Below are 13,906 nucleotides of genomic sequence, written 5' to 3' on the forward strand. Positions count from 1 at the left end.
ACAATACTGTTTACATTAGCACTCCCCAAAATGAAATACCTAGGTTAAATCTAACAAAATATGTACAAGAGCTATGGGATGGAAACTACAAAACTCTTATGAAAGAAATCAAAGAAGGCTTTCCATGTTCATGGATAGGAAGACTTGATATTGTCAAGATGCCAATTCTTCCCATTTTGATCTATAGATTCGATACAATCCCCCCCAGAAGTGGACATCAACATACTAATGCCAAAGTCTATATGGAGAGGCAAGAAACCCAGAATGACCAACTCAATATGGAAGAAGGACAAAGTAAGAAGACAGTACATGACTGCGAGACCTAGTATAAAGCCACAGTAATCCAACGAGATACTGACAAAAGAACAAACAGATCAATGGCACAGAATGGAACCCCAAAACAGACTCCCATAAATTTAATCACATAATCTTTGACACGGAGTAAAGGCAATACAATGGAGAAAGGAGATGCTCTTTCAACAAATGGTATGGGAACCACTGGAGATCCACACGCAAAAAAGTGAACCTAGACACAGAACTAACGTCTTTACAAAAATTAACCCAAAATGGATCACAGGACTAAATGTAAAATGCAAAACTCAAAAACCCCTAAAAGAAAAGGTAAGAGAAATCCAGATGACCCTGGGTTTGGCAGTGAATTTTCAGATACGACACCCAAAGGACAATCCACAAAAGCTGGGCTTCCCTAAAAGTAGAAATTTCTGGTTTGTGAAAGACACCATAAAGAGAATGAAAAGACAAGCCAGAGACTAGGAGAAAATTTCTGCAAAAGACACACCGGATAAAGGTCCGTTCTCCAAAACAGATAAAGAACTCTTAAAATTCAACACTAAGAAAAGACCCCGATTTAAAAAATGGGTCAAAAATTGGAATAGACATGTCACCAAAGATACAGAGATGGCAAAGAAGCATTCGAAAAGATGTTCTACCTCATGTCACTAGGAATGCAAATTAAAACAACAAAATACCACTACACACCTATTAGAATGTCCAAAATCCAAAACACTAACGCTAAATGCTGGCAAGGTTGACAAATCCTGTTCACCGCTGCTGGGAAGGCAAAACGGCACAGCCACTTTGTAAGACATTCCGGCAATGTCTTACAAAACCGAACGTGTTCCTGCCATACGATCCAGCAATCACGCTCCTTGGTATTTACCCAAAGGGGTTAAAAACTTGCGTCCACACACACAAAACTACACACAGATGATTACAGCAGCTTTAGTCAAAAGCGCCAAACCCTGGAGGCCACCAAGATGTCCTTGAACAGGTGAATGAATAAATAAACGGTGGCCCGTCCAGACAATGGAATATTATTCAAAGGTAAAAGCTAAAAAGAAACAAGCTGTCAAGTCATGAAAAGACACGGAGACACCTTTAAGTGCATAGTATGTGACATTCTAGAGAAGGCAAAACTGTGCAGACATTAAGAGTGTCAGGGATTGCCAGGGTGCGAGGGGAGGAGAGGCATGAATCCAGAGGATTTTTAGGCAGTGAAACTACTCTGCATGACACTCTAATGGTGTTTTTACACCATTACACATGTGCCCAAACCCACAGAATGTACAACACCAGGAGTGAATCCTAATGTAAACTATGAATTCTGGGTGACAGTGATGGGTCCGTGTAGGTTCATCAATGGTAACAAATGCACCACTTTGGTGGGGAATGCCGATGATGGGGGGGAGGCTGTGCGTGGGGCGGGGGTGGGGGGTGCATAGCACGTATAGAGGATATCTCTGTACCTTCCTCTCAATTTTGCTACGAACTTAAAACTGCTCTAAAAAAAAAAAAAAAAAAAAAAAGTAGTAAGTGCTGACATATACCATGGATGAACCTTCAGACAATTACACCAACTGAAAGCAGCCAGATACGAAAAGCCACATATGGTATGATTTCATTTATATGAAATGTCCAGGATAGAGAAATCCATAGAAGGCAGAGAATAGTGGTTCAGGGAATAGGGGGAGTGATATGAATAGGTATAGGGTTTCTTGTCGGGGACGGGGGGATAAAAATGTTCTGAAATTAGACAGTGATAATGGTTGCACAGCTCTGTGAATACAAAAAAACCCATCAAACTGTACACTTTAAAGGATGAACTTTAGGGGCGCCTGGGTGGCTCAGTCGGTTGAGCATCCGACGTCGGCTCAGGTCATGATCTCGCGGTCCGTGAGTTCGAGCCCCGCGTCGAGCTCTGTGCTGACAGCTCCGAGCCTGGAGCCTGTTTCGGATTCTGTGTCTCCCTCTCTCTCTGACCCTCCCCCGTTCATGCTCTGTCTCTCTCTGTCTCAAAAATAAATAAACGTTAAAAAAAAAATTATAAAAAAAAAATAAAGGATGAATTTTATGTGATGTGAATTATAGCTCCACAAAGTTGTGATTTAAGGGTAGATTCAAACCTGAGCATGTCAATAATTACATTAGATGTTAAAAAATTAAGCTCTCCAATGAAAAGACAGAGATTACAAAACAGATTGAAAAGGACCCAACTATAAGCTGTCTAAAAGAGACTTTACATATTAAGACAAAGGTAAAATGACTAAATGAGTGGAAAAAGACATACCACGCAAAGAGGAAGCATTAACAAAGGTGGAGTGTGGGGCGCCTGGGTGGCTCAGTAGGTTAAGCATCCGACTCTTGATATCGGCTCAGGTCTTGATCTCATGGTCATGAGATAGAACCAAGCCCCACCCACATCTGGTTCCACGATGGGCGTGCAGCCTGCTTAAGATTCTCCCTCTTTCTCTCCCTCTTCCTCTGCCCTCCCATCCTCTGCACACACTCATGGGTGTGCTCTCTCTCTCTCAAAATGAAAAAAAAAAGGGTAGTGACAGTTTAATATCAGGTAAGAGGGATTTCAAAACAAAATACATTAAGAGAACACTTGGTAATAATAAAAGGATCACTTTAAGAGAAAAACAGGAACTCATAAATGTACATATGCACCAAATAACAGAGCTTCAAATACATGAAGCAAACGCAGAGTTAAATTATAAGGAGAAAGAAAATCCTGCAATCCATAGCCGGAGGTTTTACATGTATCTGTATGCAACTGATAAAACTAGACAACTAGTAAAGACACACAAGATCTTAATACTTTCAATCACATTGACTTGCCTGATAGAACGGAATGACTTACAGAACACTGTGTATAATGATGCCAGAATCACATTCTTTAAGTGCACACAGTACATTTACTAGGAAACACCATATATCCTCAAATTTTAAAAGATTGAAATTATAGGGGCGCCTGGGTGGCTCAGTTGCTTGGGCCTCCGACTTTGGCTCACGTCATGATCTCCCAGTTTGTGAGTTCGAGCCTTGCATCGGGCTCTGTGCTGACAGCTCAGAGCCTGGAGCCTGCTTCGGATTCTGTGTCTCCCTCTCTCTCTGCCCCTCCCCTGCTTGTGCTCACACACACGCGCGTGCGCTCTCTCTCTCTCTCTCTCTCTCTCTCAAAAGATAAATAAACAAACAATAAAGATTGAAATTATATAGAGTACTCTTTCTGACCAAGATGGAATTATGTTAGAAACCAGTAACAAGTAAATAACAAGGTAATGCCCACCATATTTGGAAAATAAATAATACTTGTAAATAATCATTGGATAAAAGTAGAAATCACAAGATAAATTAAGAAAAGTGTTGAACTTGGCACAAAAACAGACACTGAGACCAGTGGAACAGAACAGAGAACCCAGAAATGGACCCACAAACGTATGGCCAACTGGTCTTTGACAAAGCAGGAAGGAATATCCAATGGAAGAAAGACAGTCTCTTCAGCAAGTGGTGCTGGGAAAACTGGACAGCGACATGCAGAAGAATGAGCCTGGGCCACTTTCTTACAGCAGACACAAAAAATAAACTCAAAGTGGGTGAAAGACCTCAATGTAAGACAGGAAGCCATCAGAACCCTCGAGGAGAAAGCAGGCAAAAACCTCTTTGCCCTTGGCCACAGCAACTTCTTACTCAACACGTCTCCAGAGGCAAGGGAAACAAAAGTAAAAATGAACTATTGGGACCTCATCAAAATAAAAATCTTCTGCAGAGCTGAAGAAACAATCAGCAAAACTAAAAGGAGAAGATATTTGCAAACGACATATCAGATAAAGGGTTAGTATCCAAAATCTATAAAGAACTTACCAAGCTCAACACCCAAAAAACAAATAATCCAGTGAAGAAATGGGCAAAAGACATGAATAGACACTTCTCCAAGGAAAACATCCAGATGGCCAACTGACACGTGAAAAACTGCTCAACATCACTCATCATCAGGGAAATACAAGTCAAAACCACAATGAGATACCACCTCACACCTGTCAGAATGGCTAATATGAACAACTCAGGCAACAACAGATGTTGGCGAGGATATGGAGAGAGAGGATCTCTTTTGACTGCTGGTGGGAATGCAAACTGGAAAAACTGCATGGAGGTTCCTCAAAAGAACTAAAAACAGAACTACCCTATGACCCAGCAATTGTACTACTTGGTATTTATCCAAGGGATACAGGTGTGCTGTTTCAAAAGGGCACATGCACCCCGATGTTTACAGCAGCACTATCAACAATAGCCAAAGGATGGAAAGAGCCCAAATGTCCATCGATGGATGAATGGATAAAGAAGATGTGGTCTATATATACAATGGAGTATTACTCGGCCATCAAAAAGAATGAAATCTTGCCATTTGCAGCTACGTGGATGGAACCAGAGGGTATTATGCTAAGTGAAATCAGTCAGTCAGAGAAAGACAAAAATCATATGACTTCACTCATATGAGGACTTTAAGACACAGAACAGATGAACATACGGGCAGGGAAGCAAAAATAATATAAAACCAGGGAGGGGACAAAACAGAAGAGACTCATAAATATGGAGAACAAACTGAGGGTTCCTGGAGGGGCTGTGGGAGTGGGGATGGGCCAACTGGGTAAGGGGCTTTAAGGAATCTACTCCTGAAATCATTGTTGCGCTAAATGCCAACTAATTTGCGTGTAAATTTAAAAAAATAAAATTAACAAAAAAAGAAATGTGTTGAACTGAGTCATACTAAAAACAGGACAACATAAAATGCATGAGATGCAGCTAAAACAGTGTTGAGAGAGAGCTTTACAAGTCTCCACAAAAAAAAAAAGAAGGTCCCAAGTTGATAACCTAAGCTTGCACCTTAAAAAATAGGAAGTGGTTGGCAATTATACCAAGAGTGAACAGGAAGGAAGGAAATAAAGGGCAGAAATTAATAAAATTGAGAACTTCTGGCCACACTGACCCAGAAATAGAGCAGAAATAAGTCATTTGTATCAGCAATGAAGAAGAAAACATCACTACAGACCCCTCAGAGTTTAAAAAAAAAAAAAAATGGGGTGGGGGCGGCGGGTGGATGATGTGAACTCTGCCACTACATTTGACAACCTGGGTGAAATGCAGAAGCCTGCAGGTTCCAGGATGGCTGGTGCGTTTGGGGGTGAGGCTGGGGGCTGTGGACAGGATGATGGGTGTCTGAGCAGCCACAGCCTGAGGGTGGGGGAGCAGATAGGTAGAATGTGACCAGAGGGCAATGGGGGACCAGTGAGAGGTTCTCAGCAGAGAAGCGGTCTGGTCAAGTGCGACCTTTGAGGAAAAGCCCTCCAGCTGCTTCACCATAAAGAAAACCTGAGCAAGGCAAGCCCGAAGGGAGGCCAGCGCCACTGTCCGGGGGAACCAGGCCCTAAGTTCCCAGGGAACAACGGCAGGACGTGGGGTGAGAGGGAGTGAGAAGGAGGAGGAAGGAGACTGCGAGGCTGCCCCAGAGATGGGGTCCCAGGGGGCGGTACAGGCCGCAGGAATGAGCCTTTGTCCTGGAGCCTGCAAGAAATGAAGCCAGGGGCAGCTGGGGGAGACCTGGGGGGAGAGCAGGGTAGCAGTACTGTGCCCATGTTCCCTGTCCCGGCCCCTGCCAGGAGGGACTCCCGTGGACCTCCGAGACCCAGAGAGGGACCGGGAGGGCGGGCCAAGCCCAGGTCAGCACACACACGTGGGACCATCTCAGTCTCCAACGCCCCGGACGCAGGTAAGCCAGGTCCGTGTGGGGATACTTGGCCTAGTGGGAAAGGAGGTGGGCCCAGGAGAAGGTCCCCTGTTTGTCCCAAGAAGGCACAGCTACGACCAGACAAGCAGAGAAGAAGAAGTGGGCCCAGGACAAGGCCTCGCCTCCGGCCGGAGCTCCCGGCCGTCTCCATGTGCCCGCCTGGGCAGCTGGACGGTGAGCCCGGCTAACAGGCACACGGCGCCCGGCAACCCCCTAGGGATGACCTACTCCGGGCCCCCACCCCAGGCTGCGTGGCCATCTCGCCGACTGAACCGCCTCTAATGCCCAGACAGAAGGGGCTTCCTCTTCCTCCAAACCTCTGCGTGGCCGGCCTGTGCCTCTACCTGTACCTGTGTTTCTCCTATGACACTTAGCCTAGTGCCTCCTCTCTGTCGTGCTTCAGCCTGGGTGTCACCTACCTGGAGTAGCCTCCCCTGGGCTGCTCCAGCCCCCCAGGGAGCAGATCTGAGGCCTCTGTGCTTCCCGGAACGGCCCGTCCCCGGACGCCTGAAGCGGACGGGGCCAGGCTACATACGTCCGTCAGGTGCACATACAATGAAGGTCACCTGCAGAGCTCTGGCGACCCCTCCTGGGGCGGGCCGGGCCCACGTCACCAGGACCACTCTGCTCAGGATGGGGGCCCACGAGGCAGGGCTCCACTGGCCCCCAGCTCTGCTTCTAGCCTCCCCCGAGCCTTGGTTTCCTGTCCGAAGGACGGGGCAGCGGCGTCCCTCCAAGTCCACCTGCCGGTACTTACCCATCAGGTTCTGCCGCTCTTCCTTCTTCCGGGCCTTCTGCTTGGCCTCCAGCTGCACCACCGAGAGGGACGGCCCCACTGTGGGGCTGGGGAGGGCACTGGCCGCAAAGCGGGCCAGCAGGCCCAGCCCACTCTCCTCCAGGCCTGGCGACAGGGCCCGTTCCCGGGGCCCCAGCCTATAGCCGCCGGCAGCCTCGTCCTCCTCCTCCTCCAGCTCATCCTCCTCGTCCTCCTCCTCGGAGCTCTCATCTGGTGCAGAAAACAGGGGGCGAGTCAGAGCCTTGGCCCGGGTGGGTACCACCCCCCACCGCCCCTGCTCGGCCGGGGCACCAGCGAGGGATGCCACAGCTCCAGCCTAGCTCCTCACTCCTCACCGGCCGGGGGTGGTCCAATACCAGCCCACAAGTCCCCCCGATGGCCCAGTGACCCCATCACAGCAAGCCCAAGACATGGGCATCCCGGACAGCCCAGAGGTGGGCAGCGGCCTTGGGAATCAGAGGGTTTCTGTAAGGGGAACACCACATGCACCTGTGCTGTGGGGAGGGGGACAGACACACGGACAAGGACTGGAGACAGCTCTCTCCACCGTCTCACGCACGCGCGCGCACACACACACACACACACACACACACACACACACACACGCCCCGACATACAACATGGAGGCTGAGGAAAGAGGCAGGAGAGAAGGAAAGAGGAGGCCAGGGAGGGACAGAAAGGAGGCGGGAGAGGGCCCTGGGGACTCAGGCGCTTGGGGGTCTGGGGCTGGTGGTGAGAACGTGGAGTTTGATCTCCTCTTGGGGGAGTGGAAACCCCCTGGGTTGTAGCCCTGAGCAGATGCTGGGATCCAAACTTGACTTCCAAGGATCCCCCTGAGCCAAGAAGCCTGGGGCAAATCTCAGCCCTCCGTGGGCACCTATTGTCTCATCTGGCAAGGGATGGTCTCCCCAGCGCCCCCCCTCCCCCAGGTAAGGGGAGGCTCCCAATATGTAGGAGAAAGCATTTCGCAGGCTCAACAAGCATCAAACAAACAGGGCAAGCCTGTTGAGCAGAAAGAAGCCACTGTCCCCAAGGCCAAGGGAGCCACAAGCTGGCTATGCCTCACGACCCATGGGGAGCCGGGAAGGGAGAAGCACCCAGGTCAGCCCACTCTACACCAGGAGACGGAGACTCGGTGCGGCCAAGTGCTCAGGCAGGACTCAAACCCAGGGCTGCCTGGCTGTCTTGCCACCCAGAATCTCCTGGAAAGAATCTAAAGGAGCTTCAGCCTGTGTCTCCAGCTGGTGAACAGAGATGTACTTCTCCATGGGAACCGGCCTCCCGCCTGGGAACCTGCAGCCCTGAGCCCAGCTCGGGCCACGGGAACAAAGGCGGGGCAGGTGGCAGGCTGGCAGGCAGGGGCAGGAAAGGCAGTGCTCCCTGCACATGAACCAAGCCCTCCAAGAGACTGTAGGCAGGTAATGAGCTTGCTTCCGACCTTCCCCAAGAGACAGGCTGACACCACAAGGGCAGGCAGGCACGAGAGCATCAGAAGCCAACTGCCCACGAGATGCCCAAGGGACGTCTGCCCAAGGGTGGGGTCTGCCCAGACTGCTGGGAGTGTGAAGGTGGCTCTGGGGGCTGCTGACCAAGGGCAGGGCCAGGCGAGGCTGGAGGTGCCCCTCTGCAGCAGGAAGGGGGAAGGGAAATACGGAGGTGGCCCAGATCCCCCCTACTCTACCTTGGGAAGCACCTGCGCTCAGGGGATGGAGAGGGACAGAGACAGCTGGCCAAGTCCACGTTCTCCCACCACGCCCCAAGCCACCTGCCTGCTTGCGTGCAACTAACAGCCCAAAGTGGCGGCCCTGGGTGCGCCAATGGAGGCAGGGGCTCTGTCTAACCCTTAACCGAGGGAGCCTCGGTCTGTGCCGAGCGACCCCTCGGTGAGGAAGGTGGAGATGAGCTCAAGGAATCCCTGAAGGGAGTTGAGAAAGGCAGGAGGCAGAGACAGAGGTTTGTTAGGAGGAGGAGGAGGAGGGGGAGGAGGGAGAGAGGAGGAGGAGGGGGGAGGAGGAGGAGGAGCAGGAGGAGGAGACCCGGCCCCCCGGAGCAATGGATGAAGCAGGATGGAGGCCAGCGGGGCAAGCAGGCAGGCAGTGCGCACTTGCGGTCCATTCACATTGCAGACATCACATGGTTCTGTCTCCGCCCCAGCGGGCCACAGCGGCAAAGCAGGCTAAGTGTAGGCAGACTTTCGACAGCGCCTGGGTCCCCCACAGCGGGCCTCCCTGGGGTGGGCCAATTTGAGCAGGGTGGCGGGCGGGGGGCTGGCCGGGGTGGGGGCACGGGGTCAGACGTGTGGCCGGTTTTCCCTTGTAGAGAAGGCCTCCCCTGGCTGCTCAGGTGTGGAGACTCCAGAACTCTCTCCCATCCAGGAGTCCCCATCGGCAACGTCCGGTGGGGGAGGGCTGGCTCTGGGTTTCCGGATGCCCAGGATGTCTATGTTGGACACCAGTCGGCCAGCAGCAGCCCAATCCCAGCACCCTGAGACGGGAGAGTGCTTGGAAGGGAAAAGTCAAAACCAGGGCGTGCTTCCCCCAAAGCGGAGACACAGAGGATCTTGGTCTCCCGAGACGCTCCCCACCTCCGGCTGCTGGGAGCGTGACAAGCCCCCACTGGCTATTTCCCATGGCGGCCAGTCTACTCAGGCTGGGGTCTGCGGGGCAGGGGGAGTAGAGGGGGTCTCCGGACCAAGAAAGCCTTTCTAGAGCTGTCCACACCTGAGGTCACAGGGCTTGCCAAGGGCAGAGGGTAGAAAAAGTCCCAACAAAGAAGCCCAAGCAAATAGAGAAAAACTTTTATAAAAAGAAACAAAAAACACCACCAACAAAAATCTCTTGGCTCAGTACAGTGGGGTTGTCTGTTGTTAACTTGGTTCAGTTTCCAAAACCCGATTGATAAATGCCAAAGCAATCCGCTGCTGCCATAGCCGATGGGGGCAAACCCCGAGGAGGGGGGGTGCAGAGGGGACACAAAGAAAAGGGTTTTGCCTACCTACGGAGCAACGAGCCAGGCTCGCACCCAAGCTCAGTGACCCGCTGCGCCGTCTGCCCTACTCCCAGCCTTCGCTTTGCGTCCAGAGTGCAGCGTGAGAGCAAATGCAAGAGACCAAAACAGACATTCAAAGCATCATGGGTAGGGATCAAGGGTGAAGGTATGGTCAAGCTGCTGGGAGGAGAGAGCAGACACTAGAAAGCCAAGCAGTCAGGTGTTTTAGTACCGGATGTCAGAAGTCCCTATTACCCAAATATCCCTGTCAAGACCTCGCCAGCTGGTGTGCGCAGCAAGGCCCCTCCCCTCCCCCTATCTGGGCTCTCTCCACGGCTGCATCCGGCCTGGTCTGAGGGCCCCTGGCTCCCTCTGCCCACTCTGGGCCAATGGCCCCTTGCGAAGAGATCAGAGCGGGAGGGGCTGCCTGCTTCTCTACAGGATCTGAGCTGGGGCAGGAGAGCTTAAAAACATGGAAGCTGGAACTTTGGCTTTAAAGGGGAGGAGCCCGGGGAGGAAAGGAAGGGGTCAGGGAATGATGAACCAGCCAGACTGGTCTGCAGAGGCCAGGGCTGAGGGAGGCCCGGCAAAGGAGGCTGGCTGGTCGGTTAGTGGCCTCCCCCCCAGAGGCCCAGACTGAGGGCAGCAGCACAGGAGAGTCCCAAGGGCACCTGGCCCCCTGCTGTGCCGTCTCCTGGTCACCCAAAATGGATGTGGGCCAATCAGGACGAGGGGTGTGGGCAGGGAGAAGGCGGACCAGGAACGAAATCAGGGTAGAGTCCAGCCCCAGGGCCCAAGCCAGTTCCCGTCCAGGTTGGCCTCTACGTGTCTGGGCCTCACTCAGGGAGCGTGGGGTCCGGGCTCTGGGAATCCCTGAAGGGGGGGTCCACCCTGAAGCAAATGCTAAAGTAGGGTGAGGAAACACTTAGGGATCCTCTGGCTCCCCCGCCGCCCCTGGGACGCACCTAACCCGGGCAAAGTCAGAGCCAGGGTGTTCGCAGGGGTCACTGAACCCCACCCTCTCTTCACAAGTGAGGCGAATGAGGTTCCCCGGGCTGGGCCGGGGTGCCAGCAGACCAGGCCTGTGGGCTCCTAGGCCAGTGCTCTCGGCGAAGCCTGTGCCCCGCCGCTCAACACGGCAATGAGGCCCACGCTTTCACATCTCACAACAAAACTCGGGGCAGCAAATGGTCTTGACCCTGCACTGCCTACATGCCCTTTAAAACAGAAATATGTGTTAGGAAACGAGTGTTCGTATTTTTAAACCGCTGTTACACAGGAACAGAGCTTTAAGAAAATAAAAAAAACAAACGAGCAGCTAAAAAAAATAAAAATTAAAAAAAGGAAGAAAGATGAAGCTGGAGGTGAACGCAGCTGACTTTCGGTCTGAAGAATGAAACGCATGCCAAGAGCTACCGGGGACATCTGAACAATAGAAAAGAGCGGCAGACTGCACACCCCAGCTCTGCCCCTTGGTGGGGGGGGGGGGGGGGGGGGGGGGAGGGGCGGGGGGGAGGGGAAGGAGGGACAAAATGGGGGGAGCAGCAACCTAACGGTCTAGTAAGGACACAGCAAGAGAGACAAGGCACACGGGTTTAGTTAAAAATGAACTCGGTATGTTTAATAAAGCTTGGTATTACCAAAATCGCGGTACAAACATCAAGTCACACGCCCACACGACAGAATTCCATTTACAAAATGTCCCTCGGAGGCCTCCTCCGGGTCCGCGCCCGAGAGCGCCCAACCCAGGCCTGCGGTCTAGGGGGCAGAGGAGGCGAGGAGGAGGGCAGAGGGGGAGAATGGACAGGGGTGGAGACTAAAAACAGTCCATATAAAAGCTCAAAAAGAGCCAGGCCGTGGCGTTATCACAATGATACAGGTACAGGTAAGAACAAAAATAAAGACTCAGGCGGATACGGCAGGCTACGCTGCCAAGAACCAAGACGGCCGCCCTTCCCGAGGCGTCCCAGACGGGCCACCTCTGCCCGCCATCTCCTGCCATCTCCTGCGTGCTCGCTCGCTCGCGCTCGCTCTCTCGCGCTCTCTCTCACTCACTCTCTCGCTAGGAAACACGGAAGGTATTTTGTGTTTGGAGCTAGTAACCTTGGTCAAACGAGTCCTCCGAGGAATCGCTGAAGGAGGATCGGGCCTCGACCTCTCGAAGCAGCAAACAAAAGGGCTGCTTCCTGCCGGCGGCCGGCTTGGGTTTGAGAGTCCGGGCGGCCGCCAGGCCCCGCTCGCTCAGCTTGGGGCCCCCGGCCGGCTTGCCGTTCTTTGCCACCATGCCACACAGGATGGAGGACGTCAGTTTGGAGCTGGACGGGCCTTGGGCAGACCACTCGTCCTTCAGGAATCCTTCGTCTTCCTCTGAGTCCGTATCTGCAGTCAAAGTAGTTTTTGACACAGTAAGTCATGGGGTGCTGGGCGGGGAAGGGCTGGCGTCTCTCGCTACTAGCGGTTTCGAGAAGGCCCTGGCGCGTGCTAGGGCAGAGAGGTCCAAATGCCCACTGGCTGCGGAACAAGCCGTGCCCCACCGCCTGGACCTCTCGCCTCTCGCCCGGGAGGCCTCCAAGCCACAGGCATCACAGAGCTTGTCCTGTCCGGGCTGGCCGCTGCCGGCCCCGCCCACCAGACAGCCACTTCTGCCAAGCCCTTTCCGGGCCCTGGGGGGAGGCAGGAGCCCCACACTCGTGAGGGTCTCGCCCGTGGTCATGGAGGTCACTGCACCCAGCACGTGGGGACACGGGGAGGGACAAGGCCCAAGAAAGGAAGGGCCCCGGTAAAGCTCTTCTCCCCCAGAATACCCGTTTGCCCCGGCACAGGGTGGCACAGGCAGGCTCACGACGACAATCACGCACGCGCACCCCAACTCCCCACCCAGCAGCATCCCAAAGGCGCATCGAGATGGGCCATCGTGAAAGCGGTTGCACCAAGGAAACTGGCAAATGATGGGACAACTCAAGGCTTCCCCCCAACTTTTTCCTATCGAAGGGCCGGGCTGCCAGCACACTGCTGCTGGCTTCCCTGTCTCCGGCCTCACCGTGCAGGTGAGGTCAGGGTTCCCAAGCTCTCCCGGGAGAGGATCCCCCAGCTTTGGGGAGGGGGAGTGCCACGGTCAAGCAGGCACAGCTCTGGCCCCTTCCAAGCCCATCCCAACCAAGAATTCATTGGAAGAAAGGGCTCGGCAGCCAGAAACTATAACCCCTTGATCTGATCAAATCCACTCGGAACAAGAGGAACACTAACAGAGACACAGCTCTGGCAGCACCTGCCATTTGCAAATCCACAAGAAAACTATATGCGTCGGGTGCAGGAGGCAAGGGGGACACAGCGTCCGCTGGCTGCCTCCTCCTCTACCTGGGCTTTCCACGTCAAGACCCCAACGGCAGGATGGCCTCCAAACTCCAGGCAGAGCTAGGACAAAGACAAGCCCCACCAGGCCCCTGCCCATCGTTCCCAAGGCCGCATCCCAGGCCAGAGCCACTCGTGGGTGATGACAACCGAGTCGGCTTCCCACCAGGCACGTCCCCGACCCCTACAACCCAAGAGTTGTAAAACCCCAAAGCGAAAAAGAGAAGAACGTTCTGTTCTCTCCTCCCATCTCCTGCCAGCCATCCCTGTGCTAGAAAACACTCTTGTCCTCTTTGTGACCGTGTACTCTCGCTTACCTAGAACCGCGAAAAGCCAACATAAAAATACAAACAAGGGCCCTCTCCAGATCCAGCCGCGTATCAGAGCCAGCATCTAGTTGGAGTCAGACCTTTAGACCTGTATGTTGCAACGTTTACTCACTTCTCACCTGGACAATGGAATTTAGGCACAGACCCAACAGCTAGACTAGCAATCTGAACATCGCTTTGCGCATGCACACACGTGCGCACAGCGGACTCACTGGCTCAGAGCACGCCAAACATCTCAGAGGCTGAACCGATCTCTGGTCTCTAAACGTACCCCAACCACCTAGAAGTGGGAAGGTACAGGATTCTTCCCTGGCAACCAGCCAGGCGACACCCAGTGGCCACTCACCCTTGAAA

At 53.0% G+C, this 13,906-nt stretch overlaps 1 protein-coding gene across 1 annotated transcript in view; it reads right to left on the minus strand.

Moving 5' to 3' along the window:
- TNRC18 (trinucleotide repeat containing 18) overlaps window positions 1–13,906 on the minus strand; it is an 86,046-nt gene that overhangs the window by 23,731 nt on the left and 48,409 nt on the right. Inside the window, 2 exon segments of the mRNA XM_042922366.1 lie at window positions 6,846–7,094; window positions 11,976–12,251. Of these exon segments, the coding sequence (XP_042778300.1) occupies window positions 6,846–7,094; window positions 11,976–12,251 (525 nt within the window).

The sequence above is a fragment of the Panthera leo genome, chromosome E3 (assembly GCF_018350215.1).
Source record: "Panthera leo isolate Ple1 chromosome E3, P.leo_Ple1_pat1.1, whole genome shotgun sequence".
Lineage (NCBI taxonomy): Eukaryota > Metazoa > Chordata > Mammalia > Carnivora > Felidae > Panthera > Panthera leo.